This window comes from Chelon labrosus (assembly GCF_963514085.1).
Source record: "Chelon labrosus genome assembly, chromosome: 4".
Classification (NCBI taxonomy): domain Eukaryota; kingdom Metazoa; phylum Chordata; class Actinopteri; order Mugiliformes; family Mugilidae; genus Chelon; species Chelon labrosus.
The window spans coordinates 18,241,125-18,267,282 of NC_140340.1; the positions used below are offsets into that span (position 1 = coordinate 18,241,125).

The following is a 26,158-nucleotide window of genomic DNA, read 5'->3' on the forward strand; positions in this document are numbered from 1 at the left end:
TCACTTCCATCTTCGCCCGCTGAGACTCCCGCGCTGCCGTCAGCCTCGGGCTCGGAGCGTGTGCACACTTTGGCTCCAGCAGCTGAACCAGAGGATTCAATAAGCGCCCTGTCACACTGTCTGTCTGCACTGGACGGTGGAAAGAAAAGAAAAAAAAAAAAAAAAACAGAAAAAAAAGGGGGGGCTTATTGATTACAAACGACCCGGGAGGGAGAGCACAGAGGTCGATTGAATTATTTAAACTGTGAGAAACTGGCTGTGTTCCGGACACTAAATGGGGTTTTAAAACCGCACACATGCATTGCATTCGTTTTTTATTTTATAGTAGAAATATTATGTTTATGCTGCATTAAAGAGGACCAGATGCAGATTATTGTCAAACACACTGACATTAAACAAGTGACTTCTGTCTGTACCCATCTGTCACTCAAAGCAGCCATGCATCATCATTTAAATAGTTAAGTTATATATATATATATATTTATAAAAAAAAAATAAAAAAATCAAATCAAGGCTGTAAATGTGTTTATTTCTGTTTTAAAGTTGAACGTGGAGGTCTACGAGTATTGACTCATGACACCCTCAAGTGGCCATTTGCAGTACTGCATCTGTGTCATTTTCAGCCACTTGCCCGGAACCTGTACGAAAAATTTTGCATGTCTCCTGATGATTGCCACAATTACACAGAAGTCCACAGTTTGTGTTTAAATTTTATTTCAAACACAAGTGAACCAAGAACGATACCAGTCTGAGAAGTTTCAGTCTCAATATTTTGGCAGAAAACCGCTCAAATTTCAAGATGGCACTGCAAAATCTCTTCAGAAAAGTAAGTGAAAATTGAATACAGCTTACAGCAAGAATGTTTCTTTTGATTTGCATCAAATTATATGAATACCATGCTTCCAGCAAGCTTCACTGACTTTGCATTAAATTCCTGCATTTCTAGCCATTATCAAACTCGTAATCAAACTTATACCCCTTATAACTCGGTTATCAGCTCATTTTATCTTGTTATTATAGTGAAATAGTGCTCACAGTTGTAGATTGGCATTTTTTGGTGAAAAAGAAATGCAATTTTCCACTAAATAATAAAGAAAATCCCAATAATTAAAAGATTTCCAATGACCGACACCAGTAATCTCTGTCTCTGGTCCATCTCCGACCGAAGTGCCCTGCAACGTTTATAAAAAGGATCTGCAGGAAAACAGACCCAATTAAAAGATTGTGTTTTCCACATGGGTGGAATAAGACCAGACCTGCAGTTCCTCTTCGTCTGCACAATGCTCGTAAATTACTTCCTGCAATAATGGGATATTACAGCGGGGTCAAACGGAGCGAGCCCCGCGGGGAGAAGTGTGATTAGATGACACACAGATGGCACACGCTGGGGAGACGAGCATCTGTCTGAGTGGACGTACAACTGGCTTCATTTCAGTGTTTTGTGACAGAAAAAAATTCTAGTTCTGTGCAGCGTCCCTGCAGGTCGCCGTCCTCTGTTGAAGTAGCCGTGTCTGTTGTCAGAGGACACGTGTACACCTGTCTGCTCTGAAGAGCTTAGTGTATTTGTCCCCAGATGTGTTGCACATTATACTTTAATGTCTGTCTAGGAGTAGGGCTCTAGCATTTTGTTATTCAGACTATTCAGCCTTCACATCAGCAAATTTGTATTGATTGAGTGGATGCATCTAAACTGATACCCCGATCCCTGTCTGTCCTCCACAGAACAGGCTTTATCTTACCACCTGTGTGCCTGTCTCCTCTGTCTGCCCTTCCTGCCCGTCTTAATCTTTGAGACGAGAAACTTCTTATCAGTCTTACTCTTTATATATCTTTTCTGTTCTCCACCTTGTCTTAGGAATGACAAGGGAGCGCCCACACTCACCACCCTCCCTCACAGCTAGCTAATTATTGATGGCTTAATGTGCCTTCTCAGGGATATGTCAAAGTTCATTCTTGTTGTGTGTGTGTGTTTGGAAGAGGCGTGTTAGACTGTCATGGTTGCAGGTGAGCAGAGGTTCTCTTTGACTCTCAGTCTCGGGTGTCACCTCTCTCGAAGCCTGTCGGAAATTACTTGGGGCGACGCTGTCGAGGACTGTGCGGCCGCAAAGAGGAGAGAACAGGTTCGGTAACTGCTCTGATCCGTAGCGATGTGTTTGAATGCCTCCTTTTAGACCGCTGCTTGTATTTAGTCGGAAATTGTAGACTTTGTGTTGAAACGAGTTCTGAGTAAAAGAAGATCGTTTTAGGTACATACAAACCTCTGTCTTTAATTGAAAGCATGTACTTTAAACGAATTTCTGCCCTCTTTCATTTATTTTCCAGTCTTCTTATTAATCATCCGCGGCCCTATTTCCTGTGTGGATAATTGGCCACTGAGTTGGCAATCACCTTTTTGCTCCCACCGATCAATTAGCCATCGATTGCCCTTTATAGGAGCTGTAGCTGCTAAAAATAGCTATTTAAGGCCGCTTGTGTCTATTATTGATGAAACTGGAATACCGAAGAGATGTGGGTGTTTAAGCTGAGGCTGCCTTGTCTTGTGCCAAATCGTTTTGTTGCACCCTGCACTCGTACGTTTTCTTCTGAGGATTTTTCCACTGTTTACGAACTGTTCATTCATGGAGTAGCCGGAAATGGCAGAATAACACGCGGCGAGAGCAGCTCAGGGTTAAGTGTCTCTCAGCGATGCTTCCTCTGCAATAATAACAGCCGTTGAGAGAGGAGAGATTCTCTTTCTTCATTCACATTCAGGTTTTTTTCTGCCAACACAGTTCAGGATATCGTGCAGGGCTGGAGTTATGTACTCCATAAACTAAGTTGGCAGTATGAAACGGTGCAAATACCAAACTGTCCTCGAGGTGCAAACCACATTTACGTTCTTCTGAGTGCTGTCGCAGTGCAGCTGTATTGTATGAGCCTCCTGACGGTGACATGCGATTACATCAAACCTTAAAGAGTTTCTCGGTGTGAGTCAGGTTGGTCATCTCCTCTATCTGTTTACGCAGCGCAGTGAATTATTGATGATCGCGTCTCTAAATATAGGAGACTCGAATGTGATGAGGGCAGCAGCGGCGGCACGTTTGTCCAGAGGGAAAGAAAAAGAGCTGCGTCTGAATGCTGTGGCCGAGATCTTCAGCGCGGAGGAGGCGTTTGAGCTCGGAGGGCAGCTCCTCAGAGGGACGCAGGGTGTGTGTGTGTGTGTGTGTGTGTGTGGGTGTGTGTGTGTGTGTGTGTGTGTGTGTTGGGAGGATGTTATACAGCAGATAGTGGACATCATTAATCAATCTGTCTCTTTAATGTAAGTTTTAAGGTTACTGCTGTATATTTAAGCGCCGATGTTTTCGCACATAGCTTACAGTGACCAAATCAAATACTATTTCTTAAGATAATGAGTAAACATTTTAGATTAGGCAAGATTGATTACATCGACCACCCTTTTAACACTTGTGTGCTCAGGGAAAACAAGTGCTACTACACTTCCTGTAGTAGTGTAGTAGCACTAGAGTGAATCGTGAGCAGTTTTAAAAGAAAATGTTGAATCTGCTGATGTTCTTAATCCATGGTTCAAGGATTCTTCATTCAGATCAGATGATCAAGAGATTGAAGAGATTGATTGCCGTGACACTGAACAGTTACATCTAACCGAAATTCACAAGTCTATGGATGTCGGTCATGAAGCAGGATGACAGTGTTATTATTATTTTTCTGTTGGATTATTTCCTTTAGTATCACACTGTTTTCCATGTCAGTTCTGTTCCCAGACTTTAAAACGCACAAATAACTTTAATGGGTTTATTTCGATCCACCTGTTCAGATTTTACACTTCCCCAAACCTTACCGACCTAGTTAAATTTCTTTAAATCAGCCTTTACTTTACTTTTTTGCAGCTATTTCTCATACTGAAAAATTCAGCGTGACTTTCCATCGAGAGCTTTACTATCAATAGTAAAATAGTTTGTCAAAGAAACAAAGTGACTTTATACAAAATAAAGTGGCGCAGTTTCCCGCATTATCTGGGGCATACGGCTTCGTAGCGCATATTGTTCTGATTTCACAGCTTTTGCAGACGGAGCGAGGCCTGCTATGCTAAGAATATACTCATAAATTTCTGGAAATAACAGACTGAGATTAGCAACACGGGAAGGAGATGTTGAATCTGTCTATCATCTGCTGCTGTGACATTTTCATCATCATCATCATCCTAACCCCAGCAGTCACCTCTGGTGGCCTGTCTGTCCTCCGCCTCACCTGTCCTGTTCACAGCTCCGCCCTCGTCACGCAGCTGGACAGTCTGCAGAGACTTACTTCTCGTCCTCCCCACTCTCTGTGGCCGGTCTTGTCTAAACTGTGACAGTCAGTGGCCATCAGACTGTGATTCATGCCAGTCTGCTTGGCAGGTCGATGGAGCTGCAGCTGACACTGTGACAGAGGTCCCTCTCAGTCGTTGTGCTGGTTTTTTGGAAAGCCCTGGATGTGGTGGACAAGGACCAGAGCAAAATGTCCTCAGTTTCAGATCTGAGCGTTAGCAAAGGGGTCTTTTACACTTTCCTTTGGCTCTGTATTCAACTATTCACACAGTGCAGTTGAATGGCTTAACTTTTCATGTGAATGTAATGATAAGTTAATTATTATTCACTTTATGACTGTCATGTCAACATCACCGGCGTGCTCTGGGCGTCAAGCAAATTCCAAACAGCTTACGTATGTCTAGTCACCTTCTCCCTCTACATGCTCTGACTGATATTGTGGTTTTCCCCCATTACTTAATCGATACTTGTCTTTTTCCTGGAGGCTAATCTTGAAACAGTCTCTTGTTCCGCCTTTCTACAATTTTTTTCTCTCCTGCTTCTCAGAATATGTTTAGTGTTAAATAGATTCGCGTCCCTTGAGAGAGAGACTGACTCTACCTAATATAAAAATGAGGTGGCGCGTGAGTGAAGCTGAGGCAGACAGCTAGCTAACTTGTGAGCGCCCACGCGTTACTTAAATTACGCATAACTTTAAGTCTCGATACAACTTAAACAGGTAAATTATTTAAAAATTCACCCCATGTACAGTTGTCATGAACAACTGTACATGGGGTACATTTTTTTAAATATATAACAGGCTGTAAGGTCGATAAAGACTGACCTTCCTGTGGAGCCTGTCTCAAGTGGCCATTTGAGGAACTGCAGTTTCTGGGACTTCTGCTCTGGCTTTTTCATCCCTGCAAGTTGGTGCTCAGTGAGGACGCACGTCAATTTAATTCTTGATTTTTATAATTAGCTTGCACAGTGTGGTCATACAGTAGAATGACACACTTTTGTAGATGCTTGACGCCTTGACCGCCGGTGTCAGATTTAACCATTTATTTCAGAGCGAGCGGTGGCATGACACTGACAGCCCCAAAGACCATAAACTCCCCTACAGAGCCTGAGATTCATACCATTGGAATAAATGAACCTAATGTGACCGTAGGAGACATTTCTAGCTATTGCAGGAGGTGGCTGTAAACGTAGGAGAGACGAACTTCAGAGCTGTAGTCAAAGGCCAATGTAGGATGGAGTCATGGACGAATGCTTGAACGACTTGACTTTGACGGTCATGACTGAACTATCTCAAAGCTGGAAGCAAAAAAACGTTCATCTGTGTCCTCGCCTTTTAAATAAATCCATGATTACTGACATCAGTGGTATTTCAGAGGTCACAGTGCACCTGTTTTGTGATGCTTGTGATCCCCGTAATAGATGTTTTCTGCTGTTTAATCTTACTTTGGTCACTTAAAGTCATCATAGAGGCTAAGATGCTCTCTCTCTCTCACTGGTTCCATTAAAGCTGGGTCCCTGAACACATCATGTATTCACAGCAGAGCCTCATATACAGCAGCCCACCAACCCTACCCCCTCTTTGACTCCGTCTGAGCCGTTCAAGCACAACACCACACAGGATTATCCCACACATGAACTTTGCAGATTAGATCACAGTCCAGAGTGACCGGCTCCTCTTCTTCTGCGCCGCACGCTGATGCTTACTCAGTCAGTCAGTCAGTCAGTCAGTCAGTCAGAGAGGACGGTCGGGCAGCGCCGGGCAAAAACAAACAGACGGGAGTGGGAGGTGAGGAGGACAGGAGGAGGAGAGGGGGTGACTGCTGGAGGAGCCCACGTGTCTCTTTTCTCCTAGCTGTAGCCTTAGCTGCTGTTAATGGAGGACTGGGGGTAAGCTTTTGTTGCTTTTACAGGGGGGCTGCGCTGTCCCTGTCTTGACGGCCTTTGTCTCGAGTGTTTCGCTCTCTTGACGGGTTGATGCGGCTGGTCGCTGTGGAGTTGTGGTGGTGTGCTTTCTGATGCTCGTGCACTTGCTTTTAGCTCTGGGATGGGGAATCCAGACGCTTGTTCTTGTTTTTAAGGATGTTGATCTCAGACTGCAGGTTGTTCTGATGAAGGAGGAGGAAAGAACGAATCGTATCAGTGCGATGGTAACTAAACCGTGGAGGGTTTTGCTACCGTTTGAGGGTTTTTTTTGTGTGTGTGCAGGCAGGCACTGGTGCATTGTTTGTCTACACGGTAAAACTAAATCATATTTGCACTCTAAATTAGAGATACAGTCAGATTCATGACGGCCTTGTCTCTCAGTTTTAACTGTACTTGTGTACTGTGTCTTCGGTTGTTTTTCCTACGCTGTTATCAGTCTTTATGTGAGCAAAGCAAAGGGCTACCCTGAACAAAAGCCCCACTCTCGGCATGCAGCTAATGGATTAACCAAGCATGATAAACACTTCTTCCCTGCTCTCCACACTGCACTGCTGCTCAAGTGTTTGTTTTACCCTGAATGTTAGACCGATGTGGAAATTCCCCTCCATTTACCAGGTTTTGTGGATTTCAAAAAACATATTTTTTTTTGGACTCCTCTCTCAACTCCTCATTTCATCTTTTTCGGCTTTCATTGTCAACAGTGTTGCTCCATCCTCTGGTCCACGGTTGACCCAAATACCCATGCAGCTTCCACCCCTCCCCCTGACCTCCTATCAAAACACATCACTCCTGCTTCTCTTCCTATTGTTTCATATCCCTCTCATCTGCATCATATATTTATCAATACCTCTGGCTTTGAGTATGTTTTTTTTTTTATTAATTGTGAGACATTAATCGTGTCTGCTTTCTAATTCTAATCAGGTGGTGGCGTCAGTTAGATTTACATATAAAGAAAGGAACATGAAACCAACTTGGGCAGGATTCTTCTGTATTTGCACATAATGCTTACCGTGTGTGGTACATCTAACACGGAAAAGTTCGGAATCTTAAGAAATGCTCTTATTTAAGAGTTAAATAAGAAGATTGGTGTCGTTTTCATTATTGTTTGGTCAACAGACGGTTAGCTTAGCATAGCAATTGGTAGGGATGTTCAGATCAAGTTTTTTTTTTTTTTTTTGGTCGATTCGAGTCCTGATTCGATCTTAACTAAACAAAAAATCCTCCCCTTGGAGATTCATAAAGGTTTTTCTTATCTTACTTCTATCCTCCTCAGTTACATGTGCACCATGCAACTGTATTAAGTCCAATAAATATCCCTGTGAAAGTTGATGTAGTGTCGAGAAGGTACCTCGTACCTTGGCTTCAGAAGCTCCTCCAGAAGCTCCTCTCCAGAAATGGGCTGGTCATTTAACGCCATAAGCTCTGTAACCCTATCTGTAATATTTTTTACCTTCACGTTGTCTCAAGGAAACTTTTCTCTTCTTTTAAACGCAGCGTTCAGTGTTTGTTGTTGTTGCGGTGCAGCCTCTGCCTGAGTGGACTCCATCTATTCCATTTTATGATATTTTTTTTGTTGGTGGGAAAACAAGGTGGCTGACAATCTCCTACTACCACCTCGCCAAACACCCACATTGCACAATTTACAAAAATGCTGTCTGTCTGACTTTACTTTCCAGACCAAAGTATTTCCACACAGCAGACAAGTCAAATCACGTGATTTTTGGTTCCTCTTCTTCTTCTTCTTCTTCTTCTTCTTCTTCTTCAGTTTTTTGGCAGCTGTGATGCCACCACTAATACAGATGAGGAAGAAGAGGATGCTTTGAAGCTACAGAGACCTGGTTTTGGTTCATGGCAGAACTAAAATAAATAACTACAAAACGCCTGGATCAGCCATGTGTATGACATCCCTAGAAATTACAACAAAAACTGTTTGCTTGTTAGATATCCACATTAAATCAGGTTTGTCTGTTCTGTGTAAATGTATAGATGCTGTGATATCCCGGAGAGTTAAATGCCAGACTATTTCCTGGTCACATGCAGGGATATTTACGCTTTTTATCCACTCCACATAAAGACGACTTCACCCATAGATTACCTGAAGAGCAGTTTTGAAGCTGAATGTGGCAGCCCTGGCTGTATTTCCCAGCTAATAAACATCTTTGCAAAGAGGTGGAGATAGAGTAATGCAATGTCGGGTTGTTGATGCCAAGGCAGACAGCTAGCAACCTGTGACGTGACCCACCTACTACTCAAAGCAGCCATGTTGTTAATAATGCATGACTTTAAGTCTTGATGTAATTTAAACAGGTGAGACTTCTGAGTTGGCCTCATTTTTCAGTCCTTGAAGTTACCACTTGTTTTTGTCTCACACAGCCCTTCCAAACAGCCCATTAAACAAAAGTGATATGACGTGTTTTATTGTCACAGTGAGCTTTAATTGTGCTGGTAGGTGGATTGTCCCTTTTACACGGAGTCAATCTTGCTGTTTTCTTTCCCCGGTTTACTCTTTTTGCAAAGCCAAGCTATGTGCTATATGTTTAGCAGGAGACATGAGAGCAGTATTGATCCAACTCTCAGAAAGAAAGCCAATATTTTCTCAAAATGCCAAACTATTCATTTGACTCCCAGAGTTAGTCATTCATCACAGGTTAGATAGTCCGTGCCTCAGCGTTTCGGGTTATTTAATTGAGCCCTGCGGCAGAAATGACCTCACATTCGTTAGCCAGTCAAAACAACATAGCAACCCAGAGCGAATCCTCATCAGATCCCAGTCACGTCATCTGTCCGATGATATTTAGTATTCCAGCAGAAGCTGTGGTGGCTGCAGCTGGCGTTTCACACACTGATAACAGTTTTGTCAGAGAGCCGTCCTCATTGTTCAGTTGTTATCTCGTGTTTGTTATCCGCTTCATTAGCATCTGCACTTTGCATTTCGTCTTCATCTGCATTTCTGCTTGGTTTGTTTGCACGCTTTGGTTTGGGTTTGTGTCACCTCCGCACATGTATATTATATATTTTTTGGGACACATCTATCTCACTTGTGTCGCGTCAGATTTGTGATTTCTGCTTGTTTCTAAAGTAAATAAGATCCTCATCTGCTCCCCTTTCATTAGCTAATTTCATTATGGCCAGAGGCTGTTTAAGTGTATTTCCATAAAATTGAAGTTTATCTAGAAGGCTTTAGGATGCTTGTGCAGCTCATCCTGTTCATTGTTTTACCGTCATTTTCCAAAAACAGTGGAGGTGGAGGCGATTGCACCATTTGAAAAAGGCTGGGAAAAGGCTGGAATTTTCCTTTTAAGCGTGCCAAGCTAAATTAATGAGCTGCTGCTGGTTAGTGAAACGTAGCAAATGTTAGTATCATTGGTCTGATTATGTGTTGGAGTCAGATAGATAGTTAGATAGTTCTGTGATATAAGGAACACTGGTGCTGAATCAACTGTAATTCTTCCAGTTCATCATTTGCCTGGATATAAAAAACATTGCTCACCCTTGTTCTAATCAACCAGAAAATTAAGCTATTTCGTGATAAATCATTTCTTCCGTTTATTGGTTCCACGGCCGTGAGAATTTTCAGCTTTCCTGTATTTAATTTGATTATAATCTGAATATTTGCGAGTTGAAGGCAATTAAACAGAGAAACTGAGCAATATGAAGACACTCGAGCTTTTATGGACTAAACAATAATTTATTTGTTGGCAGTAGTCACACTGTGTACTGTTCTGTAAAAAGCAGCTTTATTTGTGTGTCTGTACTATTCTGCCTGCACGCAGCAGCTGTATTACAACTAAGAGCTTGAACAAACCATTTATATTAAGACTGATGTGATTACAGAAGCTGCAGTGATGAACTAAGACATGCATTTTTCAGTCAGCTTCATTAGGGCACAGTGTTTAAGTAGAAATTGTTGTTTTACTGAATCTAATATGAGGGCACGTAATTTGCAGCTTATTTTCTTTTTATGAGTTTGTGTTTCTGTTCCTCTTACAGTGCATGAGGAGCTTTGTTCTGCTGCAGACCGCCACAACCTGAAGCCACCCTGCCAAATCTGGGACCATGTCTGGAGTCTTCGACGAGTTCACCAGCCAGGAGGAGACCACGGACAGTTTCTGGGAGGTGAGACAACGTGACAGATTAAACCTAACTGGGGAGTGACACGGTCTGTTGATGAACTCCCAGTGAACCTATTTCATCAGGGAGGCGTGAGGAAAGATAAGGGGCCTCATTTATGTGTGTCAACACAGGTTGGCACATAAATCAAGGATAGCATCGGATCGCTGCTCTGGATGCTGCGCACGCCACTGATCAGTGATGACACTTTCCTCAAATAATAATGACAAACGTTTTAGTACGATTATTTATCAGTGAGTTGAACTCAGCCGTTGAAATCTTCTGTTCAACCTGTAACAGAGCGTTTCAGTGTAATATCAGTGACTACTCCAGCAATAACTGCTGCTATTTTGTCATCTCTGGATGACCCTGCAGTGACACTCTGACTCCTTCTGAGTCAATGACGCCTCTTTTTATGAGCTGTACATGTTGTTTTCTAGTCATTTAGTCCACCTCGGATACAGCTCTTATTAAAGGTGGTGGTTTATCACTTTGTGCTGTCTTGTTTCTGTGTGTACAAGCCACTTGAGAAATGTAACACTTTGGTTTAGTTGAACATCTTTCACAAAGATCAGCCATTCTTTGCTGCTAGTTCGATGCTTTAAGGCACTGGTTTAATATTGTTTTGTTTTTTTTGTTCACAGTAACTATTAAACTGGTAGAAGCTTCTATTTTCTGCCTGTACACAGGTCTAAAACTGTGTTTAACTCAACAGCTACACTCAGCTCTTCTAACGCCTGTCTCCTGTTTAGGAAGTAGTCCCAAAAACTTGCGTGCACTAGCAAACGTGATATTATCCGTGATGTCTTAAGCAGAGTTTATGCCTATGCGTAACTAGACGGCATAACTTACGCACGTAGCTGACGTCGGTGCGAGCCATTTATACTTGTGCGCTCGTCAGTCTGGCTCGCTCTGTAACAACGCCACCCAAACGCTAGTCGGCGCCGTGTCTTTTCTGTCAGTTGGGTTAATTTGTGTTTCTACTTCCTACTTCACTTAAAACTTGGTGTGGGGAAAGGTATGAAGACAGACTATGGCAGAATTCAGACAACTCAATACTGACACAAAAATAGCCCAACCTGAAAGACGTAGAGTGTGTGGACCGAAAAAAATCTGTTGTGCCTCGTGATTACTTTGACCTCCTTTCACCACCTTTTGAGAACCTCCACAACATGTCTGTGACGCTTGCCAACACAAACCCAAGCCACTCGTCTGCACACGACATGTCAAATGACGGCCCTGTATGCTCGATGAACTGTTTTTTTTTCTTTCTTTGCTGCAAACGCAGCCAGTTTACATTGATCTGTTTGCATTAAATATGGGAAGCAATGATTGGTTGTTTCTCTCTCATGTCTCTCAGCCAAGTCAGGACAAGGATTTATGTTTCTATAGTCGCCTAATCTGACACAGCGACCAAAATATTGTTGTGTAGTGTGCCTGAATGGAAATAGCGCGGACAGTGACACGCATCACACAGTTCCACATCATGTCATAGAAAATTGTAATTGATTAACGATGCCGCACTGGAGTGGCCTGGCTAAACTCAGTTCTTGCCAGAATAAGCGTCTGGTGACACACCACGAGGATTTCATTATGGGGCAATAAACTACGTCACTGATACTACATATCATATAAACCCCACCCAGACAGTTAGATTGACCCGGCAGATATTTGCCTGAGCACAATCATTTCCTAGAGGAGAGGTTCCAGACCACAAAATATTTGTGGTAACAGAGATTTCTATCTCGTAAATGTGTCAGTACTAACCTACCATTATAATACAGTATCTCAACTCTGATTACAGGTTAAAAGTTCATTATTGATCAATCTGAAGAATATTTTTCTTCACTAATTATTAGTTTAGTTTATTGAATATCAAAAAAATAGGGGAAAGCAAAGATTTCCAGAATTATGATAGCCACATAAACAGCAGCAGATTGTTGTCACATAAGTGACAGAAAAGCAATATGTTGTTAGTCATTACATCACCAGCAACCTTTCCTGAGCACAAACAGTCCTGAGTAATTTGAGCAACAAGATCCCAGAAGCTCATCCATTATATATGAGAGCGTCCGGAGCAGGGAAACATTCACCTCATCTCAAACAACAGAGAACACAGACTGTGAAGCGGCTGTAGGTTCAGGTGGATTTATGATGAATGTTCTCAACGGGCGCTTTAGAACAAAGAGAAGTGTTGTCAGTTCCTACGCTCCACAATCAATTTCCTCTCAGGCTTCGCTCTGTTGTATTTTGCCCTGGTTGTGTCTCAGCAGCCTGGCGGTGTGCTCAGGAATCAGCTGTTACAGCAAAGGTGTTTGCTTTCAGCTCACAGTCACTTCATCACGGTCAGTCACTGCATTACAGTGAAGCTGTGGCAGAGCTGCCTGCTGACTCGGCTGGCTGCCGCCGGAGCAGCAGAGGCCTGGTGCGGAATGCAATCATTTGTCTCCCAGCGGATTTCGTTTAGTCGCAATTTGATGTTCGTTGAGTGTCATTTTCAGGGTGAGTTAGGCGTAAATATGTTCCTTATGTTCGCCGTTTCAAAGGCGGGAAATGAACGGAGCGAGCAGGGTCTCTGTGGCTCTGTCTCTGGGTGAAGCTACCTGCTCTCTGGGAGGTTGCTGCCCCTGCGTCTGTTGAGAGTTGTAAATTATGTGACATTAACCCAGCCCCTGCTTTCATTGCATAACTCCACACAGCAGCAGCAGCAGCAGCAGAGGTAGACTGCTTCCTGCTGTTCCCTCCTCCATATTCAGTGCATCACCCGCAGGATAGAGGAGAGTTTGTTTTTAAAGTGGCATCTCACACAGAGGTGGTACACAGCAGTTTGAGTCGTTCAATAATATAATATCAAATCTACCAGAAAAGTTTCTTATTTTAAGTAAAGACTGTGAAAGTCATAAAAACACGAGGCCATCCTTGTTTTTTATACACCTTCTTTTGCATTTTTACAAGTTGAGAGGTGACTTAGCATGAGCAATGAAGAAAGGTTCCTTGCTGCAGTGCATTCAAGCTCTTTTTCAACTTTGTAATGTCCTCATACATCACCAGATTGTGTCATGAATCCTCTAGTTTCTGCTGACTCATGAGCTCAAGAAGAAAACAAGATGCTCTATCCGCGCCAGTCCGTTGTACCCGTCGTTCATGTTCATCCATTCTCACATGGCTGGGGTCTTTTAGTGACCCAATACTGACCTGCAATTAGAGGATGAAGTTCATATTAAACTGGGTGGTAGCTTCTTTTGCACATCAGCAGTTCTCTAGCGCTAGTTTCAGGTGAGTTTTTAGATGGGCGGCACCAACCTCAAACTCACAGATGTTCCAAAATAAAAACCTAAACTCCCCTTCAATCATTTAGAACTGAAGAAGCTACGTGGATGAAACGTCTTCACAAAAACATGTCCAGTTGCCATTGTTGTAGCTCTAACAAGAAAGTTTTTTGAGTGATCTGATCTCAAAGGCATCCTTCATCTGTCTTGGGTGAGTTCACACGTGTAACTGTGGTTGAATCACCCAGGATTGAAGTCTGAATGGGGCAATAATGTAGGGTATGATGGCAACAATATGCCTCATTTGCAGAGAGTTTATCCCTACAGGAAACAAAGAGGGGCATCTGCATTTGAATCACTGATTAGGGCCCCAAGACAACTCCTCTCCAAAAGCATCTGATGTTCTCCAAACTGAAACAAATTGTAAGCCATATTTTAAGTTAAAAAGTTAGTGGGTACAAGCAGTCGTAGGTTATAGGTATGTTTGCATCCTTTTTTGGCTTGTACTGTAAAACACACATATGAGTTGGCCTAGAAGCTACATTTAATGTTGATTGTCTTTTAATGTAAGGTTGGAAACTACAAACGCACAGTGAAGCGGATTGATGACGGCCATCGGCTCTGCAATGACCTAATGAACTGCATCCAGGAGCGTGCCAAAATCGAGAAAGCCTATGCACAGCAGCTGACTGAGTGGTCCAAGAGATGGAGGCAGCTGGTGGACAAAGGTGGGAAGTTTTTCTCACTCTTGTAGTGCAAGTCTGCATCAGTGCTGTGCAAATGCATGAGCGTTTTTTTATTTATCAGCTGACTTCCTGCAAAGTACAGTAAAGAGAAAGACCTACTGATGTTGAGATCTCTGAATCTCGAGATGAGATCTTGTGAATTGCACAATGAATTTGCAACCTAAGTTACATATCCATCGTGCCTGATGAATAGAAATCCAAAGATCTTAAATGTCTTAAACTTTTCACAGTCACACACATGTATATATATATATATATATATATATATATATATATATATATTTATGCATGTATGTGTGTTTTCCTTTGACGTAAATGTTAAGTGCCTTACTAACGTGCCTTACGTCACCGTTCATCCCTCCACCAGGGCCTCAGTACGGCACAGTGGAGCGAGCTTGGGTAGGGCTGATGGCGGAGGCGGAGAAGGTGAGCGATCTTCACCAGGACGTGAAGAACAGCCTGATGAACGAGGACTTTGAGAAGGTGAAGAACTGGCAGAAGGATGCCTACCACAAGCAGATGATGGGAGGATTCAAGGAAACCAAAGAGGCGGATGAGGGCTTTAAGAAGGCCCAGAAACCCTGGGCCAAAAAGCTGAAAGAGGTGAGGGAGTGTGGCGTCTTGTTGAGGTGGCAGCAGATATTTCACTAGTAAAAGCACAATGATTTACACGAATCTGACACGGTGACTGAGGAAAATATATATATTCTGCCCTCCCTTGTTTATAGCAGCTGTTCGTATTCTTGTTTCATTTATCTCATGTTATCTTTCTCACTCAGCTCGAAGCTGCCAAGAAGGCGTACCACATGGCCTGCAAAGAGGAGAAGATTGCGTCGATCAGAGAGAACAATAGTAAAGGCGAGGCGTCCGTGACAGCTGACCAGCTGAAGAAACTCCAGGAAAAAGTGGACAAGTGCAGACAGGACTCACAGAGGGTGAGGACGACAGCTCTGACCGGCCTGTGGAATTTGTTATTATGCAAATCAGTTTTTGTACAGTCGAGCCGTAGGCAAATCAGGTCACAGGGTATTTTAAGGCACTGGGCTGGAGTCAGCGTCGCATTGTTAATGTGTGACTGAAGGCCACACCCTCGCCTCTATATCTGTGCATTATTACAGTGGACTTCAGTCGCCTTTTACTGCGTCAGCCTCTGAACTATGATTCTTTTTAGCGCTCGAAAACACATTCCTAATGTCCTTTCATGGTTAACAGAATTCACATTTGACCACGATAATGAAAAACAGGAAGCATTAAAGGGGAACTACTGTTTTTTACAACCTGGACCATATTTCTGGCATAAAATACGATCGTTTACTCACTCATACAACTTTTGTGTAATTTGTATGGGTCAGGAGATAATTAGATCAGCGTATATCAATATAGTGGGAGTGACTGGGGCACCGAAACGCAGCCTCTAAATAACGCATTATCTGCCACGAAACTCGTCATTTCACCAATATTTTGTTATCGTACGCTAGTGCTATTCCCCGTTGAGTCCAGAGTTACCTGTTATCATCATCCAGGGTCTGTAGATTGACCTTCAGACCCCGGATGATGTCTTCTGACCTGGATGATGTCATCTCTGAGTGCTTGTTTACTTGTAATTTGCTACTGCTGTGGTTCGTCCACAAACTCAGAATTGGAAAAATATTCAACCATGTTGCAAAAAAACTAGCAGTATTCTTGTGTTCTTGAAATGAACGAGTTTCACGGCAGATAATTTATTATTTATTTATTATTTATGATTATTTAGAAGCTGCTTTTCGGTGCCCCAGTCACTCCCGCTATATGTATATACGCTGATCTAATTATCTCCCGAACCAATACAAATTACACAAAAGCGATATGGGTGAGTAAACGATCGTATTTTATGCCAGAAATAAGGTCCAGGTTGTAAAAAACTGTAGTTTTAAAGGCATTCTCCCACTTTCTGCATAAAAATTACTCAAAACATCAGTGGATTTTCAGCAGTGCAAGATTGATCTGTAGTATTAGCAGTAGTGCCAACGATGGAGTCCCTACAAAAATAGCATACAAACATACAAAAAACTTATACTGTCACAGGCTTAATCTACACAGGGAAATGGGGTAGTTTGAATTTTGTTCACAGTAATTTAAGTCCAAGTCTGTTGCTTGTGTGTGTTTATTATCCAGGCGAAGGAGAAGTATGAGAAGACACTGGATGAGCTGACTAAGTCCACCCCTCCTTACATAGAAAGCATGGAGCAGGTGTTCGAGCAGTGCCAGCAGTTTGAGGAGAAGAGGCTGAGCTTCCTCAGGGAGGTGCTGTTGGATGTCAAACACCACCTCAACCTTGCAGAGAACCAAAGGTTTGACGAACACGTTCGTACTTAACAACACATCGCCAGCCCATTATTACTTGTATGTTAAATCCTGCCTGTCTGCGCACAGTTATTCTACAGTATACAGAGAACTTGAACGCACCATCACATCATCCAGCCCGCAAGATGATCTGAAGTGGTTCAGCAACACCCACGGCCCTGGCATGCCCATGAACTGGCCACAGTTTGAGGTACGGAGAAAACAAACAACAGGTCGTAATTTAAAGACATAATATCACAACTGGAGACATGCAGAATCTTATATACCAATACATTATGTCTGACCATTTCCTTTTCACTAAATAGTAAACATAACTCCTACCAGTAATCTTTAACATGAAATCTGTGATTGGAGACGTTATTTAAAACTTTAACTTTTACCCAATAATTCATCACAAAACTTCCGATCTATGCAATTATTTAACATGCTGTTTGCTATATTCTGACATCAATTAGCATACAGAGTGAACTGGACTCACGCTCACACATTCAAGGTCTTTGTCTTGGTGTTAGGAGCAATAAACTTTGTATGAGAAAATAGGAAAGTAAAAAGCAAGTACTGCAAGTCAAAGCACAAAAAAGCAATAATAAATCGACCAGTAGATTGTGAAGGTAGTGCAGGTAGATTGCGTGCCATTGAAAAAATGTTAGATGTTAGTTTATCACCTGTTGCACATCCAGAACGAAAAGCAAAACACACCTTCATCTTTTTATTTACTTTTTATTGCAACATGCCCTCAGTTCAGTGGCACACATTCACAACAACAACTCAAGACTACAGTCTTTCTTAAAGAGAGAGCTTTTTTTCCCTGAAGGTGCCGTACAACACTTCAACAATGAGAGGTATATTTATATTCAAATAGACAGAACAACAACTACAGGAATCATTACAGTGAATCTGCAGGTCCTGTGGTCCTCTTTCTTTTTTTTGGGGGGGGGGTCCTGACTGATGGCAGCCCATTCTTGCATAATCAGAATTTGTGGGTTTTTGTTTGTCCACCTGCCTCTTGAGGATTGACCACAAGTTCTCGATGGGAGTGGGGAGCGCCATGGACCCAAAATTTTTATTTTGAGTTTTGCTCCCCAAGCCACTTAGTTATCACTTTTGCCTTATGGTAAGTTCCTCCATCATGCTGGAAAAGGCATTGTTTATCACCAAACTGTTCTCAGATGGTTGGGAGAAGTTGCTCATGGAGGATGTTTTGGTATCATGCTTTATTCATGGCCGTGTTCTTTATGCAAAATTGTGAATGAGCCCACTCAACCTGAACACATGAATGGACTCAGGATGTTTTACTGTTGGCGTGACAAAGGACTGATGGTAGCGCTCACCTTTTCCTCTCTGGACAAGCTTTTTTCCAGATGCCCTAAACAATCGCAAAGGGGATTCATCTGAGAAAATTACTTTACCCCAGTCCTCAACACTCCAATCCCTGTACCCTTTGCAGAATATCAGTCTGTCCCTGATGTTTTTCCTTGACACCAGGCCATCCTCCAAAAGTCATCGCCTCACTGTGGCTTCTGCTATCCCTGAGCAAGCTCTGCACTGGTGGCGCCCCAATCCCGCAGCTGAATCAACTGTAGGAGACGGTCCTGGCGCTTGCTGGACTGTCTTGGGCACCCTGAAGCCTTCTTCACAACAATTGAACCTCTCTCCTTGAAGTTCTTGATGATCCGATAAATGGTTGATTTAGATGCAATCTTACTAGCAGCAATATCGTTGCCTGTGAAGCCCCTTTTTGTGCAAAGCAATGATGACTGCACGTGTTTCCTTGCGGAAAACAGAGGAAGAACAATGATTTCAACCACCACCCTCCTTTTAAAGCTTCAGCTATCAGCATGACAGAGTGATCTCCAGCCTTGTCCTCGTCAGCACTCTCACCTGTGTTAACGAGAGAATCACTGCCATGATGTCAGCTGGTCCTTTTGTGGCTGGGCTGAAATGCAGTGGAAATGTTTTTTTGAGGATTAAGTTCAATTTCATGGCAAAGAGGGCCTTTGCAGTTAATTGGTGTGTTTTGCAGTGGTTCTGCCTCTTGAAACCCATGTAAGAATAAGAATAATAATAAGAATAAGAAAACCTTTATTAGTCCCGCAATGAGGAAATTGCAGATAGTGGGGGGAGGAAAGGGGGAAAAAACAAGAGGAGAGGGGAGGAGAAAAAAAGCAGCTCCCAGACTACACTCCTCTGGGGGAGTACAGTGTGTAACCGGGAAAATAACCTCAGCAGCAAAAGCACATATGAGGACACTTTACAACATAAGAACTCAAAACAACTTGCACCGGGGGAGGGGGGAAAGGGGGGTGGAGGTGTTCCAGCGCAGACAGGCAGCCGCGGCCACAGCCATCTTCGGTGCCGCCTTCGGACCCCGCCTGTCGCACTGGGGGGTGAAAAAAGCGGCGAAGGCGTGGGATTGGGGGTTAGGGAGGTGTATTGGATATGTGCATGTGTGTAAGTGTCCGTGCCTAGCCTTCCAATCAGTGCCTCAGTTCGCAGGATGTCATTGCGATAACACAGCAGGTTGCCATGGAGACGTCCCTGATCGGGTCCCAGACGGAGTCAACCATCAACAGGTGTCAGTGAAGGAAGGGAGGGAGGAATAGGACAGAGCGTCTCACTGCAGTGATCTCCTGGGGGGGTTGTTCCAGCAGCGGCCTCGGCCAAGGCCGATGCTGCTCAGGGGCCGGAATGCAGATAGATTATGATTGTTTGGGTTAGGGCGAGTAGTCGCGTTTCAATAGACACGACTTACTCTGTTTGTCCATTCTGGTCTTCAAATCGATTCATTCGCCTTTGCAAAGCCGAAAGCTTCTCCAAGATGTTTTCCATGTTGCGGTTAATGACCACAGTCTGAGCACGAACAGCTCTGCTCACTCCATCAATCATGTCGGGCAGCTTCAGGGGGCTTTGGACTGCTGACACCGTCTTCCGAATTTTCCGATACACCAATGCCTAATCCAATCAGCAGATAGCCTGTTATCATGGTTCCGAATATGTAAAGATCCTCGATGTCCTCAACGGAAAGAATCGCCAGGCACACGACCCTCCACTTCTCCCAGGAGTCCATCATGTATCCAGCGGCAAACGTTCCGTCAGGGCAGACAGGTTCCCCTGAACCCGAGCTTCTTGTCGAGAAGATTCTGTCAATTGCGTTGAGAGACCAGTTGACCAGTTCCATGATTTTAAATTTTGGAGAGCAATGCAGAGAGAGGCCCCCAAAGTTTGACACAAGACAGGACTAGACGTGAGAAGCAAAGCAGGGAAGATAAGGGAGAGGGGAGAGAGAGAGAGATGCGTCGGCCTTGTTGATGCTCTGAAGAAAAAAACTTTTCTCCACGATTGATAGAGGTGTCCTCGTGGTGGGAGAGGAGAGGATCTTGGAGTTAGACAGGTGTGAAGAGGTCTGCTGTGATTGGGGAGGTGGAGCCGGTGGACGATATCAGGATTGCCTTATTATCTTTCAAAGCTTTAAAAACTCATTCAGGCTGTTGTTGCTGATTTTTTGGAGCTCGTCTGGTTAGAAGACCAAAGATGGCACCTCGTCCGGCCGCGTTGGATTGTTGGGTCGCACTGTTTGGTTTAGTGTCGCTTTTAAAAACTGTGTCGTGCAATGATATGAGGAGCTCTTACACCAGACAGGAGCTCGTGGACATCAGGGATTCAACCCCGGAGGATATATTTGTTACATTCATCGCTACGTCTGTAGAGTTTCTAGACATCCTGGTAAAAGGAGCACTCACCCTTGTCCATGTGGTGAAACGCCGGAGAAGAGGAAAGCGTGCCGGTGCGCTTGCGCGTCTTCGCCAAATAGGACATCGGACGCCGCTGCCCGGTATATTTCTCTCCAGCGTGTCTTCGCTGATGGATAGACTTGAGGAACTTCAGCTTCTGGTGGTAAAAATCAGCGACTTTGCCAAATCATCCGTTCTGTGTTTCACGGATACTGGGCTGTGTGGGCTGACCCCGGACTGTGCGCTGCAGCTGACCGGCTTCCAGCTCTTCAGAGCGGATCGCCTCACTCAACTTTCAGAGAGCAATAAAAGTGGAGGAATCTGTTTTTATATCAACAGCGGCTGGTGCAACGACGTGGCCGTCATTCAGCAACACAGTTCTCCTGATTTGGAGTCATTCTTCATAAAGTGTAAACCTTTTTACTCCGTTGAGTTCCCCTCGTTCATTCTGGTCGGTGTGTTCATTCCAGCGCATGCCGCCGTGCAGGACGCACAGCGCGCCCTCGCCAACCAGATACTGTGTGTGGAGCGGACGCACCCGGGCTCCTTGGTCATTGTCCTCGTCCATTTTAACAAGGGAAACCTCGCTCATGAACTGCCCAAGTACACGCAGTTTATTACCACAGAGAAGGAGGACGTTGTGGATCACTGTTATACTTCAGTGAGTAATGCCTTCCGCGCCACCCGACGCACCTTCTTGGGATACTCTGACCTCACCACGGTCCATCTGATCCCTACATACAAGCAGAAACCCAAGCATGTGGCGAGGAAATCAAAGCGGTGGACCAGAGAGGCCTTGGACAATCTGCGGGCCTGCTTGGAGTGTACTGACTGGGAAGTGTTCAGGAGTGCTACCAACAGTCTGGAGGAGTACATAGAGGTTGTGACTTCATATATCAGCTTCTGCGAGGCCAGCTGTGTGCCATCACGCTCCAGGGTGAGTTATGGCAAACCCATAACGGCAAGAAAGCAGAAAAGAGAAGGAGAAATCATCAAGGAGACAGTTGAACTCGTGTGACTTACTCTTATCCCGTCTGGAAAGGGCCCAGACTTGCATGTATGATTTAACAATGGCTTTTGCAGACACCTGGAAACATGTCTGTATTATTCATATGCAGAGGGTTGCTTACACCCACTCTGAGCGTAACATTACAGATAATCTACGCTATTTAGTTTTATTGCTCTATTTGCACTCAGACAAACTGCTAAATGCACTGGAAAGCAGCGCTTCCATTAGCATCTGCTCTAGAGAGTCTTTGTTGCCACTCCTGCTGCCATCCAACGATCAGACAATACTCAATGTAACGGTCGGGTTACTGATGCTTCGGCCTCGTTGTTTTGAGGTTGAACAGTTGTGGCAGGACGATTCATTTTCCAAATTGGCTCCCACACTCCTGATGGTCGGGATTTTTTTTTTTTTATTCAGCATGTCTTGCTGCAGGAGCCTGAAGGAAACTACCTCCAGTTTATCGAGAACAAAAAGCTTCTGGTTTGCATTTGTATTTCCGTACCTGAAAGTTTCCACCAGGAGCAATCACAACCTTACAGCCCCTCCACGGCTCGTTCTTCTGATTATATACTTAGTTTAATTAACCTTTCCCTTTCATTTTGTATTTAACACTAAAATATAAACATGATTTTTGTTGTTCTCAGGACTACAACCCAGACCTTACCCATCACATCTCTAAGAAAGAGAAGTCAAGGAAAGGTGAAGGGATCACGCTGACTCATGTCATGCCTGCAGTAGAAAACGCTCAAGCTGGAGACCGAGAAAGGTAAAGTCTGATCAGTTTTTCTGTTTTTAAATTACATCCTATGCAGATCCTATTCGCATGGTACATCTGCTATTTCCACCGTCTTCATTACTGCTATAGTCTCTTATCACAACTACACCTGTGCTAAACGATAATAAAAGCACTTAACATTTTCCATTAAAACCTTGATGGCTAATGCATTTCTCTACATGCTGCGTTCAGCGTCAGCAGCTACGACAGGAACCAGGCGTACACGGCCTCCAAGGAGTGGTCGGACGATGACCAGACGCCCCCGAACTCGGGCTCCGACACCAACGGAGGGTCGAACCCCTTCGATGACGACGTGAAAGGCGTGAGGGTGAGAGCGCTGTACGACTACGATGGACAGGAGCAGGACGAGCTCACGTTCAGAGCAGGTGGGAATTTAAATGTGGAACATCCTCCTGTGGATTGATTGCGACAAAGCACCACGGCTGATCATTTGCTATACGACATAAAATGTTAAAGGTTAATTTGGAAAAAGGTTGTATGAATATGTTAAAATGTTCTTGTGCTTCTCGCCGCTCCATTCCTTCACACATTAAATGAGGAGAGATTTTTGCTGGAGTGCCAAGAGAGACTAAGTCTAGATGCTGGTGGCAGTAAAGCACATGCACTGAGAGATTGTCATTTAGATGCTCGTGTCCAACAGGATGAGGTTGAGATGGGGAGCAGGAGGGCTGCACAACAAACTGATCAACGGATAAGAATAATGATATGATGAGAATCATTTATCTTTCACTAAGCTTAATTTTAAACGGTTCATAAGTGATAATTCCAGTTTTGTGTTTGTTTTTTGTTTTTTTTCTGAGCCCGGCATATTTCTCATTAGTATACGGGTCATGATAATGTTCAAGCAAATCAGGACAACACGGAGTCGCACAAAACTTGTAAACAAACTGCAAATTGCAAAGAAGTGCGAGATCCCATAAAATTTCCAGATGAATGTGTTTTTGTTTTTAACACGGACCATTTTAAACATAATCACCATGTGCAATAGTTTACTTTTTGGATATACTGTATGCTGTTTTGAAATAAATAAATCAGAACTCTCCCATAAGTGACCCTTGGTGGGCTATTCATTTATTGTTGATGGTGTCATCTGGATGATCCATATAGAGTTTCACATGATCTCCTGCTCCATATTTCTGTTTCCGTTTCTTGGTAAAGGTGACGAGCTGACAAAGCTAGAGGACGAAGATGGCCAGGGCTGGTGCAAAGGTCGCCTCGACAGCGGCCAGCTGGGCCTTTACCCGGCCAATTACGTGGAGCCGGTCTAGCAGCTCCACCGGTGAGCTCTTTCCTCGTCAGAAGTCGACCCCCAGACTGAACCGTCCGGTCATTACTGCACATTGCCAGAGACTTCAAAGCAAAGCTTCCTCTCCCTGTCGGGCACAGCGAGCTGTCTTCATCTCAGCACTCATCACTGAAAAAGAAACTTTACTGAAACAAGATCGGGTCATGATCGCATCACCTCCAGAAACTGGAACAGATACAACAAATATTTTACTCTTTAGTGTGTAGCCGTTTTTGACGCTAACATGCCATACAGTATCTTCTCTCATCATAATATTGATATGGTATCGTCAATTGTGCCTGCATAGCGAGAACGAGCTGTGAATTGTGCATTTCATGTATATATTTTAATCTTTTTTTTTTTTTTTTTTTTTTTTTACAGTCTGGATGCGTGTACAGTTTGTTTTTCCTCACTAAAGACAGTGTTTTCATTCTTAGTCTTTATATGTTTAGCCTTAATAGTTGTTTGACTTTTGGAAAATGTACACATTAAATTTTATCCTTGAGTATCAGATGAGAAGATTTACACCCCTCTTGTGTCTGTATGGAAATATGAAGCTACACTGACATCACCGAAGAGCCATTTTGAAGCTCGGTGTGTTTGCTCTGGTTGTCACCATCTTGGCGGTGCCGGATTTTATTATTATTTTTTTTTTATATCCTCATAAAACCTCTTAAACAATCATCCGTGTACCGTTGTCACACATGAAGAATAGAGGCCAAAACCGTTTTGGACCATAATAATAATAATACATTTAATTTATAAGCGCCTTTCAAGACACACAAGGACACTTTACAAAACACAAGGACACAAAACAAGACAGAATAGAAAAAAAGGTTGTAAATGTTTATTTCTGCTATAAAGTTTAATTTTTTAACATTTATGGGGATTGATTCACATCTGGAGCCTGCCTCAAGTGGCCATTTGAGGAACTGCAGTTGCAGTTAGCTTGGCTTAGCATAAGGTCTGAAACAGTTGGCTCTGTCCAAAGGAAGCAAAAGGAAAATCCTACCAGCAACACAAGACAAATATACTGTCAGCAAGCCAGTAGTTGTTGTTTGATGCAGTTTGAAGTAGCAGAATAAAATTAGCTTTATGAGATCAGCAGAACTGCAGCCTGGTTTAAACCATAAGGATTTGCAGCACAAACTCAGCTGTAAAACCTCAACGTGACACTTTTGTTTGTGCAAATTAAACAATCTAGATGTTTAGAAGCTGGGCGCAAAGACAAGCTTGCTGTCTCTCTGAATCATATTTATCATTCAGACATGAGAGTCATATCAATCTTCTCATCTAATTCTCTGCAAGAATGCGAAGCAGCTTTTTTCCCCCTCAGACTGTTGAACTATTCCTTTTAATGCATTAAGTTGTGTTTGTACTCCACTCCGCAGCATGTCACTGAATTAGCATTTTGAAACGAGATAAAAGACAGAACGCCATCACCAGTGGACAAACGCACTCTGCCTCGGCAGAGCTCGCCTTTGAAATGGAAATGCCCGCTCGGTCGAACAGTGCGAGGATTGTTTAAATTAACCTCAGCTGTCCCAACTGTCTGCAACAACGTGTCTGTTCGCGCCATTTAGTTCCTCCATCTCTGCATTTGACGCCATGAGCGAAACCTGCCTGGAAATATAAGCCCGCGGCCGTTTTGTGTGAAGATAAGACTCACGCCCAGGGTTTTAACTTATTTATTTAGTTCCATGGGAAGTTAATGAGACTTGTTTACTCTGAGTGACTTTGCATTATCAGCTGTTCTCTCTATGTGCATGCTGATGCTCCCACACAGTGACCCAGCGCATGGCTTTGATCCGTTTCCTCCAAATCCATTGATTCAATCTCAAATGAACACTCCTACTCTGTACCAAAAAATCAAAAAAAGCAGGCTGTAATAAATCTGTTTAAATATTCTTTCATTGCTTTAATCAGAAAATCAAGATTAGGAGTGAATGGTCCACTCTGTAGGTGTCGTATGAGGTCGGTTTTGCTACCACTCGTAACCACACATACTGGTGAACGCTGCTCTTGGCAGGGAGACAGGCAGGTGTTCTCTTACTGATGCAGAGAGAGAAAGCTGCAACGAGAAGAGCAGAAAGACGATCCTCCTCTGAAATATTCATGAGGCGATCGTCGTTTCTGCCGCAAGTATTCATTTTTGCAGCCTCTCTTGCTGTGGCGCTTATGTGTGCTTCTTTAAAAAAACAAAAAACAAAACGTGTTGCTCCTGTTAGCGCTGGATTGATTCAGAGAGGTGAAACGTGTTCTGCCTTATCACAACCCACCACCCTGCCTCTTCAGAGACTCTCGGCCACCATCTTCAACAAAGCGAAAGAGAGCTTGCCTCCACGGACTTTAGCTCATCCCAGATCAGTTTACACCGACACGACACGACACGCTGGCCCTCTTTGACTGATTGAAGATGATATAAGATTTCAGCATCTTAACTGTCTTAACTGCTTTTTTGGGACTGTTAACAGGTGTACTGTAAAAGTGCGGCATCCACTGTGAAACTCCCGAAGGGCGGGAAATCGTGTTTAAAAGCGCTCCTTTCTTTTCTGTCTCTTGTCCTAACGCTGGAAACTTCTGTCTAGAGAACTCGAGGGCTTTCTCTCTCCTTTCTTCTTTCCTCTTTCTTTTTCTTC

At 43.5% G+C, this 26,158-nt stretch overlaps 1 protein-coding gene across 2 annotated transcripts; it reads left to right on the plus strand.

Annotated features, from left to right (window-relative positions):
* The first annotated feature begins 9,691 nt into the window (after positions 1-9,691).
* pacsin1b (protein kinase C and casein kinase substrate in neurons 1b) lies at positions 9,692-24,214 on the plus strand. Of its 2 annotated transcripts, XM_084542653.1 has the most exons (9): positions 9,692-10,346; positions 14,181-14,337; positions 14,723-14,958; positions 15,135-15,290; positions 16,510-16,685; positions 16,768-16,888; positions 22,083-22,204; positions 22,406-22,599; positions 23,393-24,214. In XM_084542653.1, the coding sequence occupies exons 1-9, from the start codon at positions 10,287-10,289 to the stop codon at positions 23,500-23,502; spliced, it is 1,332 nt and encodes a 443-aa protein (XP_084398779.1). In that variant the 5' UTR covers positions 9,692-10,286; the 3' UTR covers positions 23,503-24,214. The 2 variants fall into 2 exon arrangements, with proteins under 2 accessions (XP_084398779.1, XP_084398778.1); XM_084542652.1 differs by lacking the exons at positions 9,692-10,346; positions 14,181-14,337; positions 14,723-14,958; ... (1 more) ...; positions 16,510-16,685; positions 16,768-16,888 and adding an exon at positions 20,054-21,366.
* The last annotated feature ends 1,944 nt before the right edge of the window (positions 24,215-26,158 follow it).

Excerpts from the sequence above, each read along its gene's own strand:
- pacsin1b (XM_084542652.1), top strand. The coding sequence starts at position 20,230 with ATGGCACCTCGTCCGGCCGCGTTGGATTGTTGGGTCGCACTGTTTGGT. Across the intron at positions 21,367-22,082 it reads GTGTGCCATCACGCTCCAGG|GACTACAACCCAGACCTTAC; the intron begins GTGAGTTATGGC and ends TGTTGTTCTCAG. Across the intron at positions 22,600-23,392 it reads CGAGCTCACGTTCAGAGCAG|GTGACGAGCTGACAAAGCTA; the intron begins GTGGGAATTTAA and ends TTCTTGGTAAAG.